Source organism: Amblyomma mixtum, chromosome 4 (assembly GCF_055824585.1).
Source record: "Amblyomma mixtum isolate Tamu chromosome 4, ASM5582458v1, whole genome shotgun sequence".
Classification (NCBI taxonomy): domain Eukaryota; kingdom Metazoa; phylum Arthropoda; class Arachnida; order Ixodida; family Ixodidae; genus Amblyomma; species Amblyomma mixtum.
In genome coordinates, this window is record NC_143015.1 from 111,866,726 (window position 1) to 111,893,023 (window position 26,298).

Sequence of the window (26,298 nt, forward strand, 5' to 3'; positions counted from 1 at the left end):
CCGGCAGCCAAGGAGGTTGGTATCTGTCTTCGACACACTTCCCAAGTACAGTGGAACTCCGTATTGCGAATGCTCTGCAGAGAGGCATCGCACCGGGGCTACTCGTATAGAAATGGGGACACAGCCGTCAGGGTGAGGAGAAATCGGCGTTGTTTGGAAAACAGGGAACTCCTGCCCCTGAGTGTGCCGTTGTCAGTATGAGAGTAGTTGTGAGACGTCATATCTGTAACCCATCCTCATCATTTACGTGATGTCAGAAATTTTTAAAAATAGTCTTTTTGAACAGGGTGGATGTTTGGGGAGTTGGTTGCTCATGATAAAAAACTGTAGCGCTCGAGACAAGGACGCAACGAAGACGACAACACATGCGCTAACTTTAAACCAATTCTTTATTAAAATGCACAAACAACTTTTAAAAATGGTGCGAGAGCATCAGACTATCGTCCCATAAGCCTATCGCACCGCTAGTGGCTTTTCACATTTTGTTGGAGCCATCAAGAAAAATCATCTCCTTCTTTGATAGAGATACAGACGGGATGCTTACACACTTCTAAGTTTTTTATTCGTATTGCTTCAATAATCTCCCGTGTTAGCTGTTTTCTGCTTTTGCTAATCACCTGGCATTCATCGAACTTCGGCATCCATATATCTGGTTTACATGCCTGAAAATGTTCTGCAAGGTTGCCTTTTCCATTTTCAATATTCTTATTGTGCTCGCGTAGCCTCTCGTTTAGGCATCTCCCGGTTTGGCCTATGTAAAACTTACCACATGACAGTGGCAAGGAATGCACGACACCTTCTGCGCAGTCAAAAAATTTCTTCTTGTGATTCTTTGTACAGCTTTGATTTTTCACAGAGTTATGATTCATCATCTTACATAATAATCTTACATAAAAAAGAGGCATTGTCAACAAGTGCTTCAAAAAGGCTCTGGAAAAGTCGTGTGGGCACCATGTGAACAGCAGTTTTCAGGGACAGGTAAAACGGTTACAAGAGGCTGGGTATCCTAAGGCCATCTTAGTGTCAGTGGCTGAGGGGATGATTGGTAAAAATAATTCCAAATGCCAAACTCAGCCTGGAAATGTGGGAAAACAGCAGTAGTTCCGTACATGCACCGGATTTCCCATAATCTGAAAAACCTAGGCCAACGAGTAGGAGTTCAGGTAGTGTTTTCAGCCCCAGATAAACTCCCGAAACTATGTAAGATGACGAAAAATCAAAGCTGTACACAGTCAGAAGAAGAAATTTGTTGACTGCGCAGAAGGTGTCGTATATTCCTTGCCACTGTCATGTGGTAAGGTTTACATAAGCTAAACCGGGAGATACCTAAACGAGAGACTACGCGAGCACAATAAGAAGGTAACTCAGTTTCTACAAAGCGCGTTTAAAGAATTATTGCTGGACAATATTCGTGAACTGGAGTGGAGCGTCGCCGCCAGGGATGAAGAAAGGGCGAGACTGCCCCAATAGAAAGATGGAGGATGGCGGTCCTCCAGATGAAGGTACACACATGGGAGATCGCAGTGCGGTGACTTCATTATTAACGCGTAAGCTTGATATGGCTATGTACCCGTCACCAAAAAAGTGTCCGCAAAGGTGTCCGAAATTTCGCCCCACCTTCCTGTCGTCCCCTAAAGAGATATGGGAAAAAGTATGACTTATCAGATAGAGAATGAGAGAATCTCGCTATGGGGAGAATTTGGTAGATGTGGAGTAATACGATTGGTGTGTGTGTGCGTGTGTGTGTGTGTGTGTGTGCGTGCGTGCGTGCGTGTGTGTGTGTGTGTGTGTGTGTGCGTGCGTGCGCGTGCGCGTGCGCGCGTGCGTGCGTGCGTGCATTAGCATACACTACGAGCATGCACATACCATAATTGGCGATTCCAATTATTTAACGCGTGAAAAAATATCAGGAGCGAATAGCATGCTCCGTTTGCGTTTGTGCGTACCTGTACGCTTCGACATCGTGTTTGTTGTAGAGCGGGTTGAACGGCAGGAACATTGGTTGAACGCCGGCGTTTGAGTGCTTGACGTTCGCAGGGGAGATTCCTCTGGCACGGCTACATAGCCGGGTGCGCAGCTGTGGGTGACGTAGACGGACGTCACGGTGACGAGTGCACAAGTTTCCTTGGCGTAGCTGATAAAAAGATAGATTTCGCATACAGGAGAGAGTGGGTTCTTGTGTTCTTCTCCTTGCTATTGCAGTGCCTCACCGCTCTCTTGGCTGTGCCCTGTTCGCGTATCAACCCTGGACTCTTTACACGAGTACACCTATATGGGTGTAAAAAGGGAGTAAGGTGTCCTATAGCACACAACTTTTTGAAAGGGTGTGCGCTAGGGGAGAACTTTACTTCCTCTTTTCTTTCTGCTTAGAGAGTGCAGAAATGAAACTGCAGTCCCTCTTTCTGCGGAAGTGGAATAAGGGAACGCATATAGACCTGCTCATCCAACCGTAAATGTAAGTGCGCTGCCCTCGTATCGTTTCACGTTTACCTCTCTCAATACTGTTTCGTACGTTTAGCAGCGTGGCATTTCGCTTGCGCGTAACGTACGCCAATCACCCCATGTTCGTAGACCACGCGTCGCTTGCACCGTTCAAGTCTGAGGTAGTGTCGAATAGCGGATTAAATAAACGCGCGGGCTTTCACGATACTCAAGCAACCTATAGCTACGACAGCCGTCATTTTCTTTCTAAATCTGTGGCCTATGCTCTGCTTTTTAACCTCGCTATCGGTTCTTTGCACTGATGCCGTAGTAGTCGCGGTGCCGGAGAGCGGGGCATCGTGAAAGGCCCCTCGTCCGTTTAATTCGCTGTTCGCCAATAGCTGGGACTAGAACCGCTACTACTGTTGCATCTTCACGATTAGCATGTGGTTAACTTCCCTCTCACAGGGTAGCCGTCGACGCTTTGGATGTGGAAGCTGGCCGGAATCGCTCATCTGTGCAGGGATGAGGATTCCCCGATGTGAACTCCGGCAGCCAAGGAAGGTTGATATCTGTCTTCGATACACTTCCAAAACCCGTGGAACGCCGTATTGCGAATACTCTGCAGAGAGACATCGCACCGGGGCTACTCGTATAGAAATGGGGACACAGCCGTCAGGGTGAGGAGAAATCGGCGTTGTTTGGAAAACAGGGAACTCCTGCCCCTGAGTGTGCCGTTGTCAGTATGAGAGTAGTTGTGAGACGTCATATCTGTAACCCATCCTCATCATTTACGTGATGTCAGAAATTTTTAAAAATAGTCTTTTTGAACAGGGTGGATGTTTGGGGAGTTGGTTGCTCATGATAAAAAACTGTAGCGCTCGAGACAAGGACGCAACGAAGACGACAACACATGCGCTAACTTTAAACCAATTCTTTATTAAAATGCACAAACAACTTTTAAAAATGGTGCGAGAGCATCAGACTATCGTCCCATAAGCCTATCGCACCGCTAGTGGCTTTTCACATTTTGTTGGAGCCATCAAGAAAAATCATCTCCTTCTTTGATAGAGATACAGACGGGATGCTTACACACTTCTAAGTTTTTTATTCGTATTGCTTCAATAATCTCCCGTGTTAGCTGTTTTCTGCTTTTGCTAATCACCTGGCATTCATCGAACTTCGGCATCCATATATCTGGTTTACATGCCTGAAAATGTTCTGCAAGGTTGCCTTTTCCATTTTCAATATTCTTATTGTGCTCGCGTAGCCTCTCGTTTAGGCATCTCCCGGTTTGGCCTATGTAAAACTTACCACATGACAGTGGCAAGGAATGCACGACGCCTTCTGCGCAGTCAACAAAATTCTTCTTGTGATTCTTAGTACAGTTGTGGTTTTTCACAGAGTTAGGATTACATAGTAATCTTACATTACTGTGTAATCCTATGATCTATGATTACTATGATCTTACATAGTAATCTTACATTAAAAGAGGCATTGTCAACACGTGTTTCAAAAAGGCTCTGGAAAAGTCATGTCGGCACCGTGTGAACAGCAGTTTTCAGGAACAAGTAAAACGGTTACAAGAGGCTGGGTATCCTAAAGCCATCTTAGGGTCAGTGGCTGAGGGGATGATTGGTAAAAATAATTCCAAATGCCAAACTCAGCCTGGAAATGTAGGAAAACCGCAGTAGTTCCGTACATGCACCGGATTTCCCATAATCTGAAAAAGCTAGGCCAACGAGTAGGCGTTCAGGTAGTGTTTTCGGCCCCAGATAAACTCCCGAAACTCTGTAAGATGACGAAAAATCAAAGCTGTACACAGAGTCAAAAGAAAAAATTTGTTGACTGCGCAGAAGGTGTCGTATATTCCTTGCCACTCTCATGTGGTAAGGTTTACATAGGCTAAACCGGGAGATACCTAAACGAGAGGCTACGGGAGCACAATAAGAAGATAACTCAGTTTCTACAAAGCGCGTTTAATGAATTATTGCCGGACAATATTCGTGAACTGGACTGCTTCAATATCCTGGCCATACTGCAGCCTTATCACAGCCGCATTCAGAGCCCCTTTAACTCCACATACCACGCACACTGTTAGGGGTGGATCCATGCATCCGCAATTCGTCCAGCAGCAGCAAGCCAACGCAGCGGCTGTATACACCGTTTTCAGTGACCCCCTCTGGCTCCTCGACGTCATGCAGTTATGCGACGAACCCAGAACCCTCCTTATTCGGCAACACCCCCGAGCATCGCGTTAGGTCACTCTGAAGTGCGTCGCCGCCAGCGATGAAGAAAGGGCGAGGCTGCCCCAATAGAAAGATGGAGGATGGCGGCCCTCCAGATGAAGCCATACTCATGGGAGATCGCAGTGTGGGGACTTCGTTATTAACGCGAAAGCTTGATACGGCTATGTACTCGTCGCCAAAAAAGTGTCCGCAAAAGGTGTCCGAAATTTCGCCCTACCCTCTTGTCGTCCTCTAAAGAGATAAGGAAAAAAGTATGACTGTATCAGGTAGAGGATGAGAAAATCTCGCCATGGGGCGAATTTTGTTGATGTGGAGTAATACGATTGATTTTGTGTTTGTGTGTGTGGTTGGGGGGGGGGGGGGGGGGGTTGTTCTAGGCTGACGCTGTAGAGTAAAATAAAGTAACGCAAAATTTCCCAATTTCTGCGCAGGAAACAAGCTCCGGGGCAAACGCGCTTTGTGCTCTAAGCGACGAAACAGCGCAAACGCGTTACTTTAGCTCCGAATGAACAATGCGGAGCAGTGCAGTTTTTTGCCTTTGTCGCGATCATCACTGACAGTTATTTCGTGTCAACCTGCAGATCGCCCGCTCCTGTCTCCCGTCAGGCTCATGCATCCCTCGCCGCAGAAGACGACAGTCTGGGCGGGGCTAGGCCGCAGGAGCGCCATTAGCGTCGGCAGTGCTTTCGCCACGTGGGTGTTTCACATTCGTGCCCCGCGGCTACCACGTTCTGTCAACGGGGACAGGTGAGCTGGACGACATGCATGTGCAGGTGCGGACATGTGTAAAGGGAGCTCGGTATGCCGCTCTTCACTCATTCCCCGTAAAAAAAAACAAAGAAACATTGTTTGTTCTAGAGAAAGCGGTATAGCGTCCACTACCAGCATGTACAGTGGTGAGCAGCCTTGTCTAGAGCGCTCGGGCGGTGCACTTCCTTGCAAACAAATCCAGATTTTGTGGCAGCCTCTAGGGTCCAGCTGCAACGCTTGCACGGAAGTAGCGCCAGATAGCCTCGTAAACAAAGCAGGCACGAAAACTTTGCCCTGTAATGAGGGGCTGTTCTCTAATTTCGGTTTTTGTTACAAAGTCGCACTGCTCAAGCGCTCTAGACAAGGCTGCTCACCACTGCACATACCATAATTGACAATTGCAATTAGGTAACGCGTAAAAAATATTAGGACCCAATAGCATGATGCGTTTACTTTTGTCCGCACCTGTACGCTTAGATGTCATGTTTGTTGTAGAGCGGGTTAAACGGCAGAAGCACCAGTGGACCGCCGGCTTTTAAGTTCTTGGCGTTCACAGGGCAGCTTCCTCTGTCGCGGCTGCATAGCCGGGTGCGCAACTGTGGGTGACGTCGACGGACGTCACGTTGACGAGTGCACAAGTTCCCTTGACATACCTGATGAAAAAAAAAAAAAGATCGCGCATACAGGAGAGGGTAGGCACTTGTGTTCTTATTTTTTATTGCACGCATTCGCGACTCCCTCTTAATTGCGCCCTATTCACGTATCAACCCTGTACTCTAAACACGAATACACCTTTATGGTAGTGTAAAGGAGGTAAGGTTCCCTCTAGCACACACTTTTTTAAGGCGAAAGGCTTTAATGCCTCATCGTTGTCGACAGAAGGTTGTCCACAGAAGACTGTCAGCAGGAGGTTGTCAGCAGAGGTGTCACGCTTTTCGGATGGTCGAAATGATTTTGAGACAGTTACTAAGTAATTTCCTTTTCTCAAATACGCCCTATACGCGGATGACATAACCATATGGACAACGGAGGGAAACATGGGACAGATGGAGGAGGCCCTCCAAGAGGCTGCCAGTACGGTTGAAAAGTATGCTGAAGAATGCGGACTGCGCTGTTCCCCGGACAAGTCGGAGCTCCTCGTCCTGCGAGGGAAGGGGGATACTGCATCGCTGGAAATCTCGGTCCATGACGCACCTATTCCCGAGGTGGAAACAATACGGATTTTGGGGCTGCTCATTAACAACGAAGGTGTGAACGCAGCAGCGATCACCAAGCTCCGAACGGTGGGCGAACAAGTCATCCGTATGGTATCTCGGATCACAAGCAAGAAAAACGGCATGCAAGAACAGGATACCCTTAGACTAATACAGGCCTTTGTCATCTGCAGGATAGTGTACGTGGCCCCGTACCTTCGTTTGAGGAAGACCGATCTAAACCATCTGGACGTTATCATTCGAACGGCTTATAACAAGGCACCCGGCCTACCCATGAAAGCATCTGCGGAGCGTCTACTAAAACTAGGGGTACACAACACGGCTGATGAATTGATTAGCGCCCATCTTACAAGCCAGGTAGTGCGCCTGGCCACAACTACGACCGGCCGCAGGGTCTTAGAAGATTTAAACATTAGCTTTCCGCACCAAGTGGCTGGGAGACAAGATATACCTAAAGTGTGGAAGAGCAAATTCCTTACGCTTCCGCTTTCCAAAAACATGCACCCGGAGCATCATCATGCTAGACGAGTGGCGAGGAGCAAGAAGATGAACGAGTGCTATTCAACAAAAGAAGGAGCCTTCTTCGTGTACGCTGCGGGTCCTGTACAAGGAATATCAACAATCTCAGTGGAGCACCAAATGCAAGTCGTGGACGGGCTTTCAGTTCGTAACGGGGATATACAGGCTATGGAGGAAGTAGCAATAGCCCTAGCCGCAACGCACTCCGAATCTAAATACATAGTTACAGATTCCCAGGCGGCTTATAGAAACTATATGCGTGGCAGAATTACGCCGCTAGCCTGGAAAATTCTTAGTCAATGTAGGACTTCAGCTGAACGGAAGGAATTAATATGGGTACCAGGTCACCAGGGAGTTGAAGGAAACGAGCGCGCACACGCTTCGGCCCGAGCTTTTCTTCCCCGGCATCCTTCTACGTCCTCCCTTCCTGATTCTGGCTCCCACTCTCCGCTAACGACATATTCAGAAATATTGCAACATTGGCGCCTTGAAAGGCAGACACTCCCGAGGCCCACTAAGGGTCTCAGTAAATCAGAGGAATGTCACCTTCGCAGGCTACAAACTATGTCTTTCAATAACCCAGCTACGCTTCACGCTATTGAGCCCGAGTCCTTTTCGGCACAGTGCAAATTTTGTGGCCAGAAGGCAAACTTGTACCTTGTCAGAAAAATGACAGCATTGAGATCATAAATCAGCCAACGCGGGAGGGCTGGGAGGCGGCCCTGTCCACCTCGGACCTCGAGGAACAACGAGCCCTCGTCGCCAGAGCACGGGCAGCGGCTTTCACCAACGGCGTCCCGGACTAGGGACCCGATCAGCCTTCCCTTCAACTAAGGCATTGTGGCTTTAATAAACGTTTTCATCATCATCAAATACAATATTCATTTAGTTCATTAGGGCCCCCTCTTTCTGTTCCTTCTTTCACTCCCACTTCCTTCCTTCCTCTACGAACGGATGACGGGTGTCCACCGAGATATGCCTCCAAGATATGCATACAGTTACTACAATTTCCGTTCCTCATGTGCAATTTCCATTTTCTTCTTCTTCTTCTTCTTCACCTCTTTGTAATGGCACATACCCACGGGGGGGGGATTGGCCAAGAAATAGTGGTATACATAAGGAAATTTTCATAAGATTACGAGAAAATATCGGAGCCAAACGTGAATTTTGAAAAATGTATTCATGAAAAACGACAGAAGATTATTTGAAGTGAAATAACAAAGAACATTTTGGCCAGAATAATAATTAAAAAAAAACAAAAAAAAACTCCGAGACTTTTAAAGGAGTTAGCAAATCAACCTACCAGTTGAAATTATGTAATCATGGAGATTCCCACAAATTCAACTCATGCAAAACCTTTGCGTTCGCTCCGAACGATAACAACACTGGCAGAGATAACGGGAGCCCTAACCTGGAGAGAGGGACCTCCAGGTAATTCTTTCTCTGAAGTGCGAACTTTGGACAGTAGAGCAGGAAATGGTCCACAGATTCAACGTCCCCGCATGAGTCACATAGGTTTGTCGGAGACCACCCACATCTGCATAGGTATAAATTTAAACTGGAAATCCTGCACCGCAGTCGCGTCATTGCTACCTCACACTGCCTGGTTTTACACGAACGGACGTTCCATTTATACGCTAAGTGCTGATAATCAGTAGTTTTTTATTACGGACCCTCTTTCACTCCCACTTCCTCCCTTACTGTACGGTGAGGATTGGGTGTGCAGCGAGATGACAGAGCATTACTGTGCAGTTCCTTTCCTCAAAAAAAAAAAAAAAAATTCGCAGTGCTTTAGCTCTGGCTAAACCGGGTAAATGGCGTAAGCAATGGTGTGCGCGACTTGTTCTGGCGATTCTTCGGCGCGTCGCCTTCGCCTGGTAGCATTGCGGCGATGCTGAGCAGTCAGGTGTTGATATTCATCAGTGACCGATGACGTGGAACCACTCTGCGAGGTAGAACGTTGTCGCCGAGCTGCATCCTCAGTTTTCTCGCTTCTTCCTGTCGTCACTTCTCCTTAGAGGACTACATAGCAAAGCATTCACGTCATGGCAAGCGCGCATTTATAGACGCTTAACTGCGCGGGAGCATGGGCGCTGCCATATTTGGTCACGTGACCATTCCGACACGCTGCCAGGGAGTCCACAGAACGCCATAGTCGGTTCGGCTGTACGCCTTGCTCGTCGGTGAATTGGTTTTTGAGGAAAGAAAATGTATATGTCTCGCATATCTCGGTGGACACCTGTACCTCGCCTTAACGGGAAGGGAGGCAGATGGGAGTGAACGAAGACACCATATTCACTAGGCGCGCCTTTGTTCATTCCAAACCATCGAGCTGGCATGGCGGAGTGGTTAGCTTGCTGTCTCTCACTCCGGAGACCCTGGCTCGATTCCCCAACTCGAACAATTTCCTACTCGGTGTCATTTCTTATTTTTGTAGTCGAACTGGAAATGAGACTAATTGCTTAACCGATATCATTCGAATGCCATCGATGCACTGCGCGCCAATGCTGCTAACGCCGGCTTCGAAGACCACAAGTGGCGGACCTGCTAGTGGCGCCATCTTTCGTAGAGAGAGCATGCTGCTGGGCGCGGCTGCCGCGAGGCCCGCCGACTGCGCTGCCGTCTGGCGGAGCGCGGCTGAAGCAACGCTGTTCAGTCAACCGTGGGCACCGCCGGGGCCTACGCAACGGCTCGAAACGTGGCGCAGTGTTGCTTACGCAATAAAAGTGTTGTGTTCAAAGGTGTTTCCAACCGGCAAGGCGTCGCGCCGAACGGGTGGTGGCGTTCGGGGTCGTTCCCGTGGGAGCACAGCAACTCGCTGTCGGGTTCTACTCCTAACGGTGAAGCTTAACTTCATTCATTAGCAGTTAATTACTATTTTGCCATTAATTAGTAATCTGTTTTACTTAGTAATTAGTCATTATATGCGACGTCATCCAGTGGTGACGTCCCCACTGCCACGGAGGCAGTAAGATTGGTACGGAAAACGCTTTCGCCTCTACGCTCTTTACACAGTCGAAGCGCCCCCTGAATTTTCTAAATGGCGTCCACTAGAGGACAACTCTGCTCCCTTTTTACTCCTTTCTGTTCTTTCTGCCGAGATGGGATAAGGGAACCTGCATAGACCGGCACATCGAATCGTAAATGTGAGTGCGCTGCCCTCGTTTCGTTCCATGTTTACGTCTCTCAGTACTGTTTCGCAAGGAACGTCCACCAGCGTGGCACATGCGGCTTGCATGACTTACGTCAAGCACCTCATTTTCGTACACCATGCGTCGCGTGCATCGTTCCATCCGAGCTAGTGGCGATTATTTAATAAAACGAACGCGTTGCCTTTCACGAAGTTCATGGTTTCCGGCACTTTGGCTACTACGTCGTCAGTGCAAGGAACCAATAACTAGGCCAGCAGTCATTTCCTGATTAAATCTGTGACCTATGGCCTGTTTTTTACCTGGCTGTAGGTAGTTTGCCCTGACGCCGTAGTAGGCGCGGTGCCGAAGACTCGGTGCATCGTGAGAGGCCGCGAGTTCGTTTAATTCGCTGTTCGCCACTAGCTCGCACTTTTACCACTAGTGTTTTTGCATATTCTTGATTAACCTGAGGTTAACTTTGCTCTCACAGGGTAGCTGTAGGCGCCTTGGATGTGGAAGCTTGCCGGAGTCATACAGCCGAGCAGGGACGAGGACTTTCCAGACTTAACTCCGGCAGCCAAAGAAGGTACGTACCTGTCTTCGATACACATCCCACGTATCGTCGAACGCCCTATTAGGAATACTTTGCAGACTCTCAGAGAATCCTTACTGGGGCTACTCATGGATACGGCGACACAGCCGTCCCGAGAACTTGGCGTAGTTTTGAAAACAAGACCGCCTGCGACTGAGTGCGGCTTCGTCGGTATGAGAGTAGGTGTGAGACGTCATTGCTGTAACCCGCCCCTATCATATGCGTGGTGGTTCCCTTCCTGCTGTTAGCCATTCTTAAAAACCGTCTTTTTTGAGTTAGAGGAGCGCTTGTGTTTCGGCGTACCATTATAAGCGATGCATGGCATCAGAACACGGCTAAGACGTGCTAACGAGCGGCATGGTGTGATATCAGTGCACGTTATGAAACCCCAGGTGGTCTAAATTTCCGGAGCCCTTCACTGCGGCATCCCTCATGGCCTGAGTTCGTTTGGGACGTAAACCTACATAAAGCGTAAACCAACCAACTAACAGAATGGTTGTCTAATATTGAATAGTTCTTTTTCAGCTATTTCGGTTGGCCTCCTTATTTATTGAGTGGCCTGTGGTTCAACGCAAGTTATGTAGTTATCACTTTTTAGATTTTCGAAAATCCTATTCTCACCGCCGCTGCAGCGCAAGAAATTTTGGGGCTGCGCACGACCGAAACAGAAACCGCGTGACCAGGAAGAGGTTTAGCCACGTCCATTAGTGTACGCCATACACCCGCGTGCCAGTCACGTGCTCTGTGCCCGCTCGTTCCTCCTAGTGGGGCACTGGGAAAAGAACAGGCGACACTTGGCTATTGTTAGCAGCCGACCTCATGAGTGCACTGTGTGATACCAGAAAACGAAACCTGCGCATACAGCCAGAAATTGGAAGACGACCACCGCGTCTCTTGCAGGCGCCACAGCTTCACAGGTGGACAGATGTGCAGTCGGCGTCTACCCGGTCCAGTGCAAGCGCTGGCAGCACACCTGGCACCTGTGCTCGCAAACGAAACCATTGTCACCGGAGAAGCATGGCACTGGATACCCTCTACGCTGCTGCTGAGCTGGTCGCTGGCGGAAGGTAATGTTTCTGTTAGTGTGTGGTCACTCCCGTTTTGTGAGATAACTTATGTGCCAGGAAAAAAACTTGTGCGGGTATTCTTTGGCTAACGAAACGGCTCTATGGCAAAGTGAGCAGTACTATGAATGTTGCGTGACACAGTGATAGGTGTTGTGCAGTACATATCCTAGCAAATCCCTGGGCGACACTTCAGGTGGTACGACTTACGGAGGAATGAATAGAGCCATTGAATACGTCTGCATACAACATACCCTCATTCTGACAAGCATGCAATACCTACGGTCAGATACGTAGGCAGTGTCAAGAACGGGGGCCAATACCGTATTGTTCTCGCAGCATCGGCATAATATTCGAGGAAAGGCTCGCATTGCTCAGCATTAGCTGCTCAAACTATTTAGCCCCGGCAGCTGCGCATATAATTCACTGCCGCAGAGCTTGCCAATTCGTTAGCGCGATCCAAGAGCGAGATTTCGGCGACAGCATCTACCTTTTGTGTTCGAAGCCAAATATAGAGCGATAATTTTCTTCGCCCCAGGTAGCGAAGCTTTGAACTTGTATGTTCGTGATTTTGGTGTTTTGTACAATGCAGTTCGTCCGGTTAATTTTGAGTATTGAAGTAAATCAACAAATTATTTCTTCCGCCATTCATGTTTTTTTGTTGACTTAATTATTCAATCTGCGATATCGGTGCACGTTAAAGAACCCCAGGTGATCGAAACTTCCGGAGCCCTTCACTACGGCGTCCCTCATAGCCTGAGTTGCTTCGGGACGTTAATCCCCAAAAAACCAAACCAAATTATTCAATCATAATGATTGCATAATTATTCACTCATACATTCTATTAATGTTCTTAAAAGGGATGATTGACAATTACTCCTTTAATAGATAATTGTCAGTTACCCCTATAATGGTTGATTAAGAGGCATTTCCCAGACGCCGCGAGTGCTCAGTGGTTATGGCGCTCGTCTGCTGGCCCGAAAGGCGCGGGCTCGATCTCGGCAGTGGCGGTCGAATTTCGACGGATGCGAAATTCTAGAGGCCCGTGTAGTGTGCAATGTGAGTGCACGTTAAAGAGCCCCAGGGAGTCGAAATTTCCGGAGCGCTTCACTGCGCCGTCCCTCATAACCTGAATCGCTTCCGAACGTTAAGCCCCCATGAACCAAGCTGAGCAGCAGCTTCACCGGCCTCGTCTGATGCAGACCACTATAGCGGGATACAACTCAATCATACAAGGACAATCATACAAGATACAAGAACAATCATACAAGATACAAGAACACAGCCCCAGATGCCCCTCACAGGAGGCCATCTAGACATTGGCGTCGACCGATTCTTCCCTGGGATCGATCACTTTATACCTCGTAGCCGAAAATGGGAGGGGGTGGCCTATGAGTGGAGAATAATAGTGGCTAATCAGATTAACTGCGGAGTCATGAAAATTAGTCGACCCCACTGGCTGAAGTGCGTTCTTTGAGGGGCACCTATCTGCTGCTTCGTTGATAAGTTGTCGCCCCCCAAAAGACTGGTGGGGCACGTCTCATTGCTGATGTCGTTCTTTTTAACATCAATCTTCTCTCCTACAGCAACATGATAGACGCTTTCTAATTGTAGTCTTTATTTCTCAGCGCCGCCAGCGCAATTGGTAGCACGGTCGCCTGGAATACCTTCGTCGCGTCTGTTGGGCGGCCGGCCGGAAAGCCAGTCCAGAGCTATACTGCGCGCTCGTAAGCAATTTTTGTCGGTAAACAGGGGGATGATAAATCTGCGTGTGTGCCGAAGTAACCGCTGTGGACTAGGCGTTTACCACAGCGACACCTTCCTGGCTTTCTGGTTGTCTTCAGTTATGCGAACTCTACTGCCCGCTACTTCCGAGCTTTTGAAACCACCTTCGAAACGCGTTTCTTCGTGTTTAGCGCCCGCACACAAGAGATGAGATTCAGGAAGCATTTAGGCGGCCCTACAGAAAGCCTTCACCTCGACGCGGTAGTCCAGCCGGCTCTCGCATCAGTCTGCTGAATGAACATGAGCTTTCTGCAGGATCCAAACCCTGCCACGGATCGTAGCCTCATTTAGAATCAGGCGGGATGCAGAAAATTCGCGTGTGCTATGCAGTGTCAGTGGCCGTTAAAAGAACGAGCCGAAATTGGCGTGTTTTAGAATAAGGGGGATCGTATCGGTTAGGGCGGCAGGGAAATAGCGGGGTGCGAGTGCTCCTGCGCAGAACAATAACCCCCCTCGGGTTACTGTACTACGCATGCGCACTAGCGTCCCGCTATTCACCTAGCTCCCTAACCGGTAGGGTCCCCCTATTCTAAATCTCCCCGTTAACCGGCAGGCGTCCACTATGCGGCGTCTTTCGCGGCGCTTAAGTCCACATAATACGCGATGTGTCAGCGGTGGATCCATTTATCTTCGATGGGGTCCAGCAGCGGCAAGCTCACGCAGCGGCGATACACCGCTTTCAGTGACCCCCTCTGGCTCCTCGACGTCATGCGGTTATGCGACGAATCCAGAACAATCCTTATTCGGCAACGCCCCCGAGTATCGCGCTAGGTCACTCTGACGAGCGGCGCCACCAGCGATTACGGAAGAAAGGGGGAGATGGCCTCGAGAGAAAGAGGGAGGATGGCGGCCCTCCAGATGAAGGCACACTCTTGTGACTTCGCTATCTGGTGACGTCATTATTAATGCGAAAGCATTATATGACTGTTTACACGTCACCGAGAAGTGTCCGCAAAACAATTTTGTCCGCACGTTGCTGTCGTCCTTTAAAGAGATAAGGAAAAAAAAGTGATGGCATCAGATAAAGGATAAAAAATCTCGCTACAGGAGAAATTTGGTCAACCTGGAGTAATTAGTTACTTGCTTAAAGCCGAAAAAACCCATTTGTACATCGATATAGCGAGAAGACGTCAAACGAGCCGCAGACGTCAAAATGACACCAAAAAGGAACAAGGCCAAGGGAGAAGGAGTGTCGAGGAGGCTTTCGCATTCCTCCAATGCGGGTCGCCGCTGTGGTCTCAGTTTTTTCACAGGACTGCCACGAGCTCCCGGGGCACGGGAGAGGGAGGGAGGAGTGTTCATGGCTGACGCTGCAGAGTAAAATAAAATACCAAGAAAGTGGCCGAACATCTGTGCAGGAAACAACCTCTGGTGTATACGCGCTCTACTTGTGCTATATACGAGCAAACTACGGAAACGCGTTACATTAGCTCTGAATTAACAATACGGAGCAGTGCAGTTACTTGCAATTGTCGTGGTCATCGCTGATTGTTTATTTCATGTGAAACTGCAGGGCGCCTGCCCCGGTCTCCCGTCAGGCTCATGCATCCCTCGCCGCAGAAGGCGATTGTTGGGAAGGTCTAGAGCACGGAGCCACTGTGAGCATCAGCAATGCTTTCGTCACGTGGATGTTGCAGGTCCATGCCCCGGTGCCACGTCCTGACAACGGAGGCAGGTGAGGTGAAGGAGCACGTTGCTAGTATGTACAGGGGCGGACATGAGTAAACGGAGCTCGATATTCCGCTCATCACTCCTTCCGCGTAAAAAAACAAAGAAAGAATGTCCTAGAGAATGTGCATTAGCATGCACTACCAGCATGCACATACCATAATTGCCAATTAAAACCAGGTAACGCGTGAAAAGCATTAGGACCATCAGCATGCTTCGTTTGCTTTTGTCCGCACCTGTACGGTTCGATGTCATATGTGTTGCAGAGCGGGTAAAACGGCAGAAACACCGGTGTATCAATCGTGAAAGCTGATGCAACGATAATGAGGTTAACAGGAACCACTTTCACTGCTGTTGCCAAACGTTAACAATAAATGACAAAGTTCTTGGAAAACTCTCAGAGAACCCAGAGTTGTGACAGACATCTTGTAACAACAGGGGAGCTTCCTGTGGCACGGCTATCGACGGATATCACGGTGACAAGCGCACAAGTTTCCTGGAGGTAGCGTATGAAAAAATAAGATTGCGCATACAGGAGAGAGTGGGTTCTCGTGTTGTGCTTCCTGCAATCGCAATGCCTCACAACTTTCTTAATTACGCCCTGTTCACGTATCAACACTGCTCACTAAACACGGATACACCTATATGGGAGTAAATAGGGTTGTAACGTGCCCCTAGCACACTTCCTTTTTTAAAGGGTGTACGCTAGAGGTCAGCTTTACTCCATGTTTACACCTTTCTGTTTGGATAGTGGAGAAATGAAACCGCAGTCTATCCTTCTAGTGAGGGGGGAAAAAGGGAACGTGTATAAAGCTCCATATAGAACCGTAAATGTAAACGATTTCAGCAGCGCGAACGCGGTTATGAATCAGCGCTCTGTCCTGTCCGCCTTCTGTCTGTTCATAACCGTGTTCGCGCTGCTGAAATCGTATGGATTCCCACCAACTAGCCAGCCAGATTGTGCGTAAATGTAAGTGCGCTGCCCTCGTAACGTTTCACGTTTACATCTCTCAATACTGTTTCACAACGGAACGTCTACCGGCGTGGCATTTCCCTATCATGTGACATACGTCAAGCAACCCATGTTTGTACGTCACGCCTTGCTTGCATTGTTCAACTCCGAGCCTGTGACTAATAGCGAATTAAACGAACGCGCGACCTTTCACGATGCTTCCGGTCTCTGGCACTTCGGCTACTACGGCGTCAGTGTAAGCAACCTATAACCAGGCGAGCAGCCATTTCCTTACTTAATCTGTGACGTATATCGCCTGTTTTTTTTTTACCTGGCTATGGGTTGTTTGCACTGACGCCGTAGTAGACGCGGTGCCGGGGACTGGGAGCATCGTGAAAGGCCGCCCTTTCGTTTAATTCGCCGTTCGCCACTAGCTGGGACCGAAGCCGCTATTGCTGTTGCATCTTCTTGTTTAACATGAGGCTAACTTTGCTTTCACAGGGTAGCCGTCGACGCTTTGGATGTGGAAGCTTGCCGGAGTCGGTGAGGACTTCCCAGATGTGAACTCCGGCAGCCAAGGAAGGTCGGTACCTGTCTTCGATACACTTCCCAAGTACCGTGGAACGCCGTATTGCGAATACTCTGCAGAGAGACATTGCACCAGGGCTACTCATATAGATACAGGGACACAGCCGTCAGCATGAGGAGAAATCGGCGTTGTTTGGAAAACTGCAGGGACTCTGCTTCGGTCTCCCGTCAGGCTCAGGCATCCCCCTCGCCGCAGAAGCCGACACTTGGGAAGGACTAGGCTGCGGGACCATCGTGAGCACCCTCAATGCTTCCGTCACGTGGGTGTTTCTCGACGCCGATGCACGTCCCCCGTGCAACGTCCTGACAACGGGGACAGGTGAGGTGAAGGAGCACGTTACTGGCATGTGCAGCTGCGGACATGAGTGAACAGAGCTCGATATTCCGTTCTTCACTCCCTCCGCGTAAAAAACAAACAGACATTGCTTGTCCTAGACAAAGCGCGTTAGCATCCACTATAAGCATGCTCATACCATAGTTGACAATTCCAATTAGGTAACGCATAGAAAATATTAGAAACCAGTAGCATGATCAGTTTTTATTTGTCCGTAAATGTGCACTTCGATGCCGTAATTGTTGTAGAGCGCGCATTAAACAAAATGGCAGAAACACCGGTGGGACGCCTGCTTTTAAGTGACGTTCACAGTGCAGCTTCCTCTGGCACGGCTACATAGCCGGGTGCGCAGCTGTGTGTGACGTCGACGGACGTCACCCACAGTGGTTTGGTCGTCCGCCTCCGCTGCGGGAGGTGGCAGGTTCGAAACCCACCGTCGAATACCCACCGTATATGGGCACAGGCTCCCCCCGACCTGGCGACCGGTTTGTTCAGGGGGTGCAGTCCTGGGAGAGGCTCCATAGGCCCCGCTATTCCCTTCGGGGACGTACCCTGTTTCGAACAGCCTCCTGAAAAGGTGGCTCGATGTATGTTACTCTGCCGTCTCGTGGTTGTCTCTGTGCCGTGTAAGTGTTATGTGTCAACCCTCCTCACGGGTGATGCCCATGCCATCAATGGCGGGCAGAAGCGCCCACAAGCGCCCACAAGCGCCCACTGTGGACACAAGCGCCCACAGGAGAGAGTGGGCGCTTGTGTTCTTCTCCTTGGTATTGCAGTGCCTCGCTGCTCTCTTAACTGGGCCCTGTTCACGTATCAACCCGGCACTCTTTACACGAATATTAGTGTAAAAAGGGAGTGGGGTGTCCGTATCCCCACCTATTACCTTCATCAGGCGATAGCACGCCACCGCATCATGCTTGCTTGAGAGAACGCTTTCGGTATTATTGTCGTGGCTTATAGTCATTATAGTCTCTGTATGGCTCCTATGGTTTTGGAGACGAGTCATATAAAGAGCGCATTCGGAATGATAGAAATCGGCGTACGGAACGTTTAACCAGCGGTGTCCAGGGGCCGAATTCACGAAAGAGTTCGCTTCGGAACGCGTTCGCTTTCTCTCTTGCCACCTCGCTCCATTGGTCGTGTGTCGTCACCGCTGGCGGTGACGTCACTTCAGGGAGGCGGGAAAACGGATTTTGTTTGCGTCACGAGACATGTCAATCAAGTGAAAGAGAACGCGTTCGGTCGCTGTGTGCGGAACTCTGAAAGTGGCGTTCGCTTCAGTGCGAGGAGAGACATGCCGGTACCTCCCGCCGCCCCGCTGTTGTTCGCGGTGCTCAGCGAATGTGATCGGCGGCCTCGGCGGTCGCGCGTACACGATAATCCTTTCGACATGCCTGACGATGCTTTCCGAAGGCACTACAGGCTGTCGAAGCTACTTGTACGCCAGCTATGCGAAGAGCTCAAACCCCACCTTGGACCAAAGAGGGAAAGTGCGCTCACAAGAGAGCGCGAAGTACTCTGCGCCCTACGGTTCTTCGCTACCGGGGGCTTCCAGGCGGCAATCGGCAACGGGGCAACTATACGGCTCCCGCAGTCGTCTGTGAGCCGGACGATTTTGGCCGTCGCTCAGGCAATCGTGCGTGTCAGCACGGAGAAAAACTGAGTGTCGTTTCCTTCGACTCCCGAGGAGAAGTCCCGCGCCAAGGCAGAGTTTTTGGAGCGTGGTCTCATCCCCGGCGTCGTCGGGTGCGTCGAACTCACACGAAGGCTTCACCATGTAGGTATGTTCCTCCATGAACTCAACGAGCACTTCACGCTGGCGCATCTAGACGTGCGGGCCCAGGTGACAACCTTTGTGCGTTGACATGACGACTAGTGAAAATGTCAAGCCGACAAGTGCTGACACGTGAAAAGTCTCCCGCGCAAGTTCAAAATGCCTATCGCCCTCTCGCGAACACAAAATAAAACAACACAATTGAGAGCGCCCTCTCGGGAACGCAAAAGAAAGCAAACCAATCAAGAAGCATTGAAACCGTCTCAAAATAAATTCTATGCTTATTTTATAGGCTCTGAGTAATAAATTTTCAGTATTGTGGCCAAACGCATTCATTTAGAGGTTAAAAGAGCAAATAAGTTAGCATATGGCCCTTAAAAATACAAGCAACCGAGATGGGACCTCCCAACAGAGCCGATTGGCTGTTGCCTGCCCCCTTGTCCTCCCGCAGTGTTCCTCCCATCTTTCTCCGGCCGATGTCAACGTCAAACTGACGTCACGGCAAAGCGAACGCGTTCCAAAGCGAACTCTTTCGTGGATTCGGCCCCAGGAAAACGGAACCTGCGAATACAGCCAGAATTTGGAAGACGACCGCCGCGTCTCTTGCAGCCGTCACAGCTGCACAGGTGGATAGATGTGCAGTCGGCGTCCACTCGGCCGAGTACAAGCGCTGGCAGCACACCTGGCGCCTGTGCTCGCAAACGAAAACATTGTCACCGGCGAAGCATGTCGCTGGATACTCTCTACGTTGCTGCTGAGCTGGTCGCTGGCGAAAGAGAATGTGTGTGTTAGTGTGTGGTCGCTACCCTTTTGTGAGATAAAACATACCCTCATTCTGAAAAATATGCCACACCTACGGTCAGATACGTAGGCACTGTCGAGAACAGGGACCATTACCGTATTGTTCTCAGATCATCAGCGTAAAATTCGCGCAAAGGCGCGGGTTACTCAGCATTAAGTGCTCATACTATTCTGACGCTGCAGTTGGGCATATCGTTCACTGCCGCAGAAGTTGCGAATTTGTTAGCGCGAGTCGAGACCAAGAGTCTTGTGAGAGCATCTATCTACCTGTGTGTTGGAAACCAAATATAGGGCGAGAGTTTTCTTCGGCCCAGGAAGCAAGGCCTGGCCCTTCAACATGTTGATGAATTTCGTATTTTGTATAGCGCAACTGCATCTTGACTGCTGAAAGTGCCTTCGGGAAGGCACGCCAGTGACCGAAACTTAAGTGTTCGGCAATGCGTGTGGAGGAAGGCAGTGAAAAGCAAAAAAAAAAAACGCTTGTATTGCTTCGAAAAATATTGCCAGGACTTTCTTGCTCGGCAGCTTTTATAGCCTGGACAAAACTCGTGCAGGCTTTGTGACTGTGCTTTTATCTTTGTCTATCAGAGCGAGCGGCTTCAAAGATGAGTACGGGACCCTTCACTGCATGCAGCCGTGGCAAAGAAAAAAGTTGGAAATACCCACTATTTGGATGAGGCAGCTGTGCGCCTCATCTCATGCAGCGAAGAGCAGCAGCAGTTGTGCATGTTGTTGGAGGGGTTTTGTGACTTCTTCGACAGGGTTAATATATATAATGCAGGGAAAGGGGGGATGCTCACATTAAGATTCGCCTTGTGCAGGCTGGCCGGCGTGACACCTCACCGGGTCGGGTCATGTAGAATACCATCGCGCGTGGACAGCGGCGAGGAAGAGGCGGTACTCCCACATCCTTCGTTGCACTACACGGGGAGTGATCATTGAGAGAGAAGGAGACTGCCAGTGGCCGTGGCGCAAGGTTGGGTGTTAATCCTTTCAACGGTAGTCACAACTGTTTCAATCTAGATGCGAAAAAGGCCCACGTGCTGAGGCGGAGCGGTGGTACTGATTTGCTTTCCGCCAGCTTACCTGCTAAGAATTATGGTAAGCTTTGACCAGTACGCTGAAGGCACTTGGCGCGAGTAAGACAGATAGCAAAAAAAAAAAAGGCGTGACATTTGCAAAGAAAGTATGGTTGTCATTCATTCCATCATCTTTGCATTCATTCCATCAATGCATATTTTCCTTTCGGGCGGATGCCTTGTTATTCTGAAATTCCTCGGTGACACACTCGTAGGTGTGCTGCATGCTTAATTTGAAAGCATTAGATCAGCATTAGCTGGCGGCGACAAATAAGAGTACCAGATCCTTCCCTGCATGAGCAATAAAGATAAATGCGCAGAAGTTAGTGGTAGATAGCGTGATGAGATCTTGCTGCAGGAAACATTCGGTTCATGAGTTGTTAATAATTAGACGCGGAAATTACACTTGGACGTCAAAATAGCTGTGGACTTCGATATGGTACATGGACGACGTCAGAATAGCCGCGGACATCGATGTAGTACGTGGACGTTTTGCTTTCTTATTGCTCCAGTGAGGATCGCCGCAGTGGTCTCAAAAGTTTTCAGTGTAGTTCGTTTCTCTTTCATTCTCCGATTCATTGTTTTCGAGGCTACTATGGAGACTACCGCTGTTTCGATGTGTTTGGTCGATACAAGTCCCTTATGTATAGGATATATCTTTCTTGCGACGCGATGATGCAGGTCGGCTTGCGGCGCCCCACCGCTACTCTCTCCGGAACATGACGTGGGCGGAGAGGGGCGTGCCACCGCGTGCTGCTGGCGGACGGAGTCGCACCCGATCGCGTCTTTCTGCACGCAGCTGCAGTACGCGGACGTCCTGACAGCAGCTGCCCGAACGGAGGTAGATCGGGAACGCGGGGCTATAACGTTTGACCTGAAACGAAAGCGAAACCTTTGGTTTCTACTCCACCTTGGGGGATTCCCCTAAAACATTTGGTACACTGTTCCCACTTCGAGTAATTGATCAGATAGCTGTAGCCCTACCATAGGCTTGCCGTCCCGGTTAGCTCAACTGATAGAGCGACTGTTCCGGTGAAGCGGTGGTCCCGGGTTTGAACACCAGACCGGGACGAATTTTTCTTAACTGCGATCTGCGATGTTTCTGAGAAAGCTGTATATATCTTTCCTTTGTAGCTGTATGGCTGCGCTTTGGTGGACGTCAATGAGTAATTAGTCCCTTATTACGAAAGCGAAACCATTGCTCGTTTGTAGCCTCGATTCAAGAACCGCTATGAAAACCAGAAGTCGTTGGAATAACCGCCTCGAATAATTATCCTACAGCCTCGCCGCGGTGGCTCAGTGGTTACGGCGCTCGGCTGCTGACCGGAAAGACGCGGGTTCGATCCCGGGTGCGGCGGCCGAATTTCGATGAAGGCGAAATTCTAGAGGCTCGTGTACTCTGCGATGTCAGTGCACGTTAAAGACCCCAGGTGGTCGAAATTTCCGCAGCTTTTCACTGCGGCGTCCCTCATAGCCTGAGTTGCTTCGGGACGTTAAACCCCAATAAACCAAAACCGAATACCCTACAGGCGGATGGAGTAGGGTGTCTACGAAGTTACATTTTGTAGCCTTCTGTAGCGGGCGGCTGCAGTTTTGCAATGGCTACTGGAATCTTGGGTGTATTAGAACTGATGTATTTAAAGCATGTCTGTCCGTCTGTCTGCATTTCCTTCTTGTTCCAAGAGGTACGAACTGCACCGCTATCGACACAGAGGAATACGTGTTGGGGAAACTGTAGGTCGTTTGTATCAAATGGCAGTGATTTATCCCTAGCCGAATACATGGGTTCGTATACGATGCACAAAAAGTTAGTTATTTTGGTGGCTTTTTCCAGAGCTGGAGTGGCTTTTCTCTGGATGTGGTACCTCCCTGCCTTCTGCCTCGCGGTAGGACAGGTGGCATCCGGCGGCGTCTTCTGCTGCAGCGCACGTGTGAGTTTTAATCTCTCTCCGCAGCGGTGCACGCAGTCAGGCCGTTTATTCATCCACGTGACCGGATACGTATAGCTGCTCGGGATATGTGCGGACGCGTGTGGAATACTCGCTCGTTGGTACAGACAGCGGTGTTTCTTGTGTTATCGGGAAACTGCCTCACACTATCTGGACGCTGTAAGATTTGGCATACGCAGAAGAAATATTCGGTATTACGTTATCTTCAAACTCCTGCTTGAGCGACATTGGCTAAAAGAAAGATTTTTGCTCACCGCGCTGCGTGCTTTGAAGGAAGATTTCGGAAGACGCTTCCGAATGAGGCGTCCTAGTTCCACCAGTGGTTTTTGTCTCGTCCACGCTTGTTGTTGTTGTCCTCTAGAAAATGGCGCATACCCACTGCGGGGGATTGGCCAAGACACAGGCGGCAACTGATAGGTGTACAAAATGTTAAACAAGAAAATAATGGTGGGGAAAAATTAAATAATCATGATAATAATAGCAATTAGGAAATAAATGAAAGGATCTCAGATGTGTAATTGAAATAGGCTAAACAAATGCTGTGAGATCGGTGACTGAAATAGAGAACGGGGCTAAATATTCCACGTTTCAGAAAGCTTTCATTCCAGAGAAATAAGGATCATGAGAAAGAGCACAGCTTAAGACGGCAGCCGTTTATTGTCTGTAAGGAAGTTTTGCATGGCGGAGAGCACATTCCAGTTGCTGTGCCCAAGGGAGGAAGCCCCAAGAGACAGAGCAACCCCAGCTGACAGACTTAGACCAAGCTGTCGTAACGGAAGCTCCAGCAGGCAGCTCCGTAAACAGGAGAAACGGCGGCGGCGGCAGCCCCTCACTACGGCGCCCCTTATAGCCTGAGTCTCTTTTGGGCATTAAATCCCCGTAAATCATTTATTCTTGTCGCTGAAGTATAAATGCTCGCTCATTTGCACATACCCCCGTAATTTTTGTTTGTCTTGAGGTGAAATGTTTTTAATACAAGACACCATAGCGGATTTTCTTTGCGGAAGTTGCTTCGAATGACAGTGGAAATAATTGGGCATCAATGTGCTGTTCCTTTTCTTTCAATGGCAATGAAATTCTGTGAGCGTGAATATGCGCCGTGCTTGAATTCTTGACGTTTTCGGTCCGTTCTTATTACTTTTGCGAAATCCGACTTTTCTCAATAGTACAACATAATTAATGCTTGCATGAAAGGGCTAGGGTATTCTAAATATAGTGTACTGGTAATCGGGTTACACATTTTGTGACAGGCAGTGGCTAGTTAGAAAGCACTGTCCGCTGCGGCTTCCATGCGAAGCAGGTCAGGCTTACCAACGCCTAGCGAGCAGGGGCCGAATCCACGGAAGAGTTCGCTTTGGAACGGGTTCGCTTTGCCGTGACGTCAGTTTGACGTTGACATCGGGCGGAGAAGGGTGGGAGGAACACTGCGGGAGGACAAGGGGGCAGGCAACAGCCAATCGGCTTTGTTGGGCGGTCCCATCTCGGTTGCTTGTATTTTTAAGGGGCCATATGCTAACTGCTTTGCGTTTTTAACCTCCAAATGAATGTTTTTGGCTACAATACTGCAAATTTATTACCCAGAGCCTATAAAATAAGCATAGAATTTAATTTGAGATGGTTTCAATGCTTCTTGATTGGTTTGTTTTTTTTTGCGTTCGCGAGAGGGCGCTCTCAATTGTGTTGTTTTATTTTGTGTTCGCGAGAGGGCGATAGGCATTTTGAACTTGCGCGGGAGACTTTTCACGTGTCAGCATTTGTCAGCTTGACATTTTCCCTAGTCGCCATGTCAACGCACAAAGGTTGTCGCCTGGGCCCGCAAGTCTCGATGCGCCAGCGTGAAGTGCTCGTTGAGTTCATGGAGTAACATACCTACATGGTGAAGCCTTCGTGTGAGCTCGACCCACCCGATGACGCCGGGGATCAGACCACGCTCCAAAAACTCTGCCTTGGCGCGGGACTTCTCCTCGGGAGTCGAAGGAAACGACACCCAGTTTTTCTCCGTGCCCCAGTTTTTCTCCGCTCCGTGCCTGAGCGACGGCCAAAATCGTCCGGCTCATAGGCGACTGCGGGAGCCGTATAGTTGCCTCGCTGCCGACTGCCGCCTGGAAGCCCCCGGTAGCTAAGAACCGTAGGGCGCAGAGTACTTTGCGCTCTGTTGTGAGCGCACTTTTCCTCGTTGGTCCAAGGTGGGGTTTGAGCTCTTCGCATAGCTGGCGTAAAGTAGCTTCGACAGCCTGAAGTGCCTTCGGAAAGCATCGTCAGGCATGTCGAAAGGATTGTCATGCACGCGCGACCGCCGGGGCCGCCGATCACATTCGCTGAGCACCGCGAACAACAGCGGGGCGGCGGGAGGTACCGGCATGTCTCTCCTCTCCTCGCGCTGAAGCGAACGCCACTTTTCAGAGTTCCGCGCACAGCGACCAAACGCGTTCTCTTTCACTTGATTGACATGTCTCGTGACGTAAACAAAATCCGTGTTCCCGCCTCCCTGTAGTGACGTCACCGCCAGCGGTGACGACACACGACCAATGGAGCGAGGTGGCAAGAGAGAAAGCGAACGCGTTCCAAAGCGAACTCTTTCGTGGATTCGGCCCCAGTTCGCTGCCAGCAAGTGACAGGTAGCACGTCGCTGCAAGAAGCGCCTCACTAACGTGGGTGCAATATATACGCTTGCTTCTGAACTACACATAAGTTTATATATTGCCATTTCTACACATGGAATTATCAATATATCGAACTACTTCGTGACCCCTTTCGAGATCGATATAACTGGTTGGACTGTATGTAAAACGTTTTGGGCATCTGAGATCAGTTATCGGATGAATGTTTTTTTCACTGGATTTAATGACCGCTTCAGAGATGGGTGTTCTCGGAGATTTACAGCTTGAGGAGTCTCATAAGTGCTCCTCTCTAAGACAGAGGCAAGCCATGCAGTCGAGTTAGTTTTGGCAAATACTGTACGTGTTACTTTAGGGGGGTTTAACGTTCTAAAGCGACCCACGCTACGTAGTGGTAGAACTTAGTTTAATGCACTGGGTTGGCTTGTAGGGGAGAGTGGAGGGTTTCGTCAGTCCCTTGCCTGGGTGGTAGTCATTCCGGGACGCCCTGGCGGTAGCTGCTGCCTTCGCTCTTTGAACCAGAGCCCTGTTGGACCCCAGGCCTAAGCAGTCGGACAGGGTCGCCTCCAAGCCCTCTCTCGTTGGCTGATTTATTCTTTATTCCAGGATTTTTCTGTCAGGCCCATACCACGCTATATGTGTCGGCCCACGAGTCACAAAATTTACACGACTCCCAAAGAAGTCGGGTCTGTGTGTTTTAAAATCGAGGGGCTTAGAAATGACCCCGTCTGCAGCCTTCTGAGGTGTCGCTTCCCCGTTTAATCCAGACCCTTGGCGAGCTCTGTGAATGTCCGCCTGCACAGGAGTCCC

The 26,298-nt window shown here is 49.5% G+C and overlaps 1 protein-coding gene across 20 annotated transcripts in view; it reads left to right on the forward strand.

Moving 5' to 3' along the window:
* Window positions 1-26,298, forward strand: part of LOC149347896 (uncharacterized) — a 66,232-nt gene that overhangs the window by 38,993 nt on the left and 941 nt on the right. For 12 of the 20 annotated variants that reach the window (XM_089587716.1, XM_089587707.1, XM_089587698.1 and 9 more), the window contains 9 exons: window positions 5,252-5,417; window positions 10,775-10,870; window positions 11,777-11,943; window positions 15,239-15,400; window positions 16,847-16,928; window positions 17,081-17,252; window positions 20,664-20,818; window positions 21,603-21,762; window positions 22,756-22,852. In XM_089587716.1, the coding sequence (XP_089443842.1) occupies window positions 5,252-5,417; window positions 10,775-10,870; window positions 11,777-11,943; window positions 15,239-15,309 (500 nt within the window). In that variant the 3' untranslated portion in view covers window positions 15,310-15,400; window positions 16,847-16,928; window positions 17,081-17,252; ... (1 more) ...; window positions 21,603-21,762; window positions 22,756-22,852. The other 8 variants (XM_089587704.1, XM_089587701.1, XM_089587702.1 and 5 more) reach the window with 8 other exon arrangements.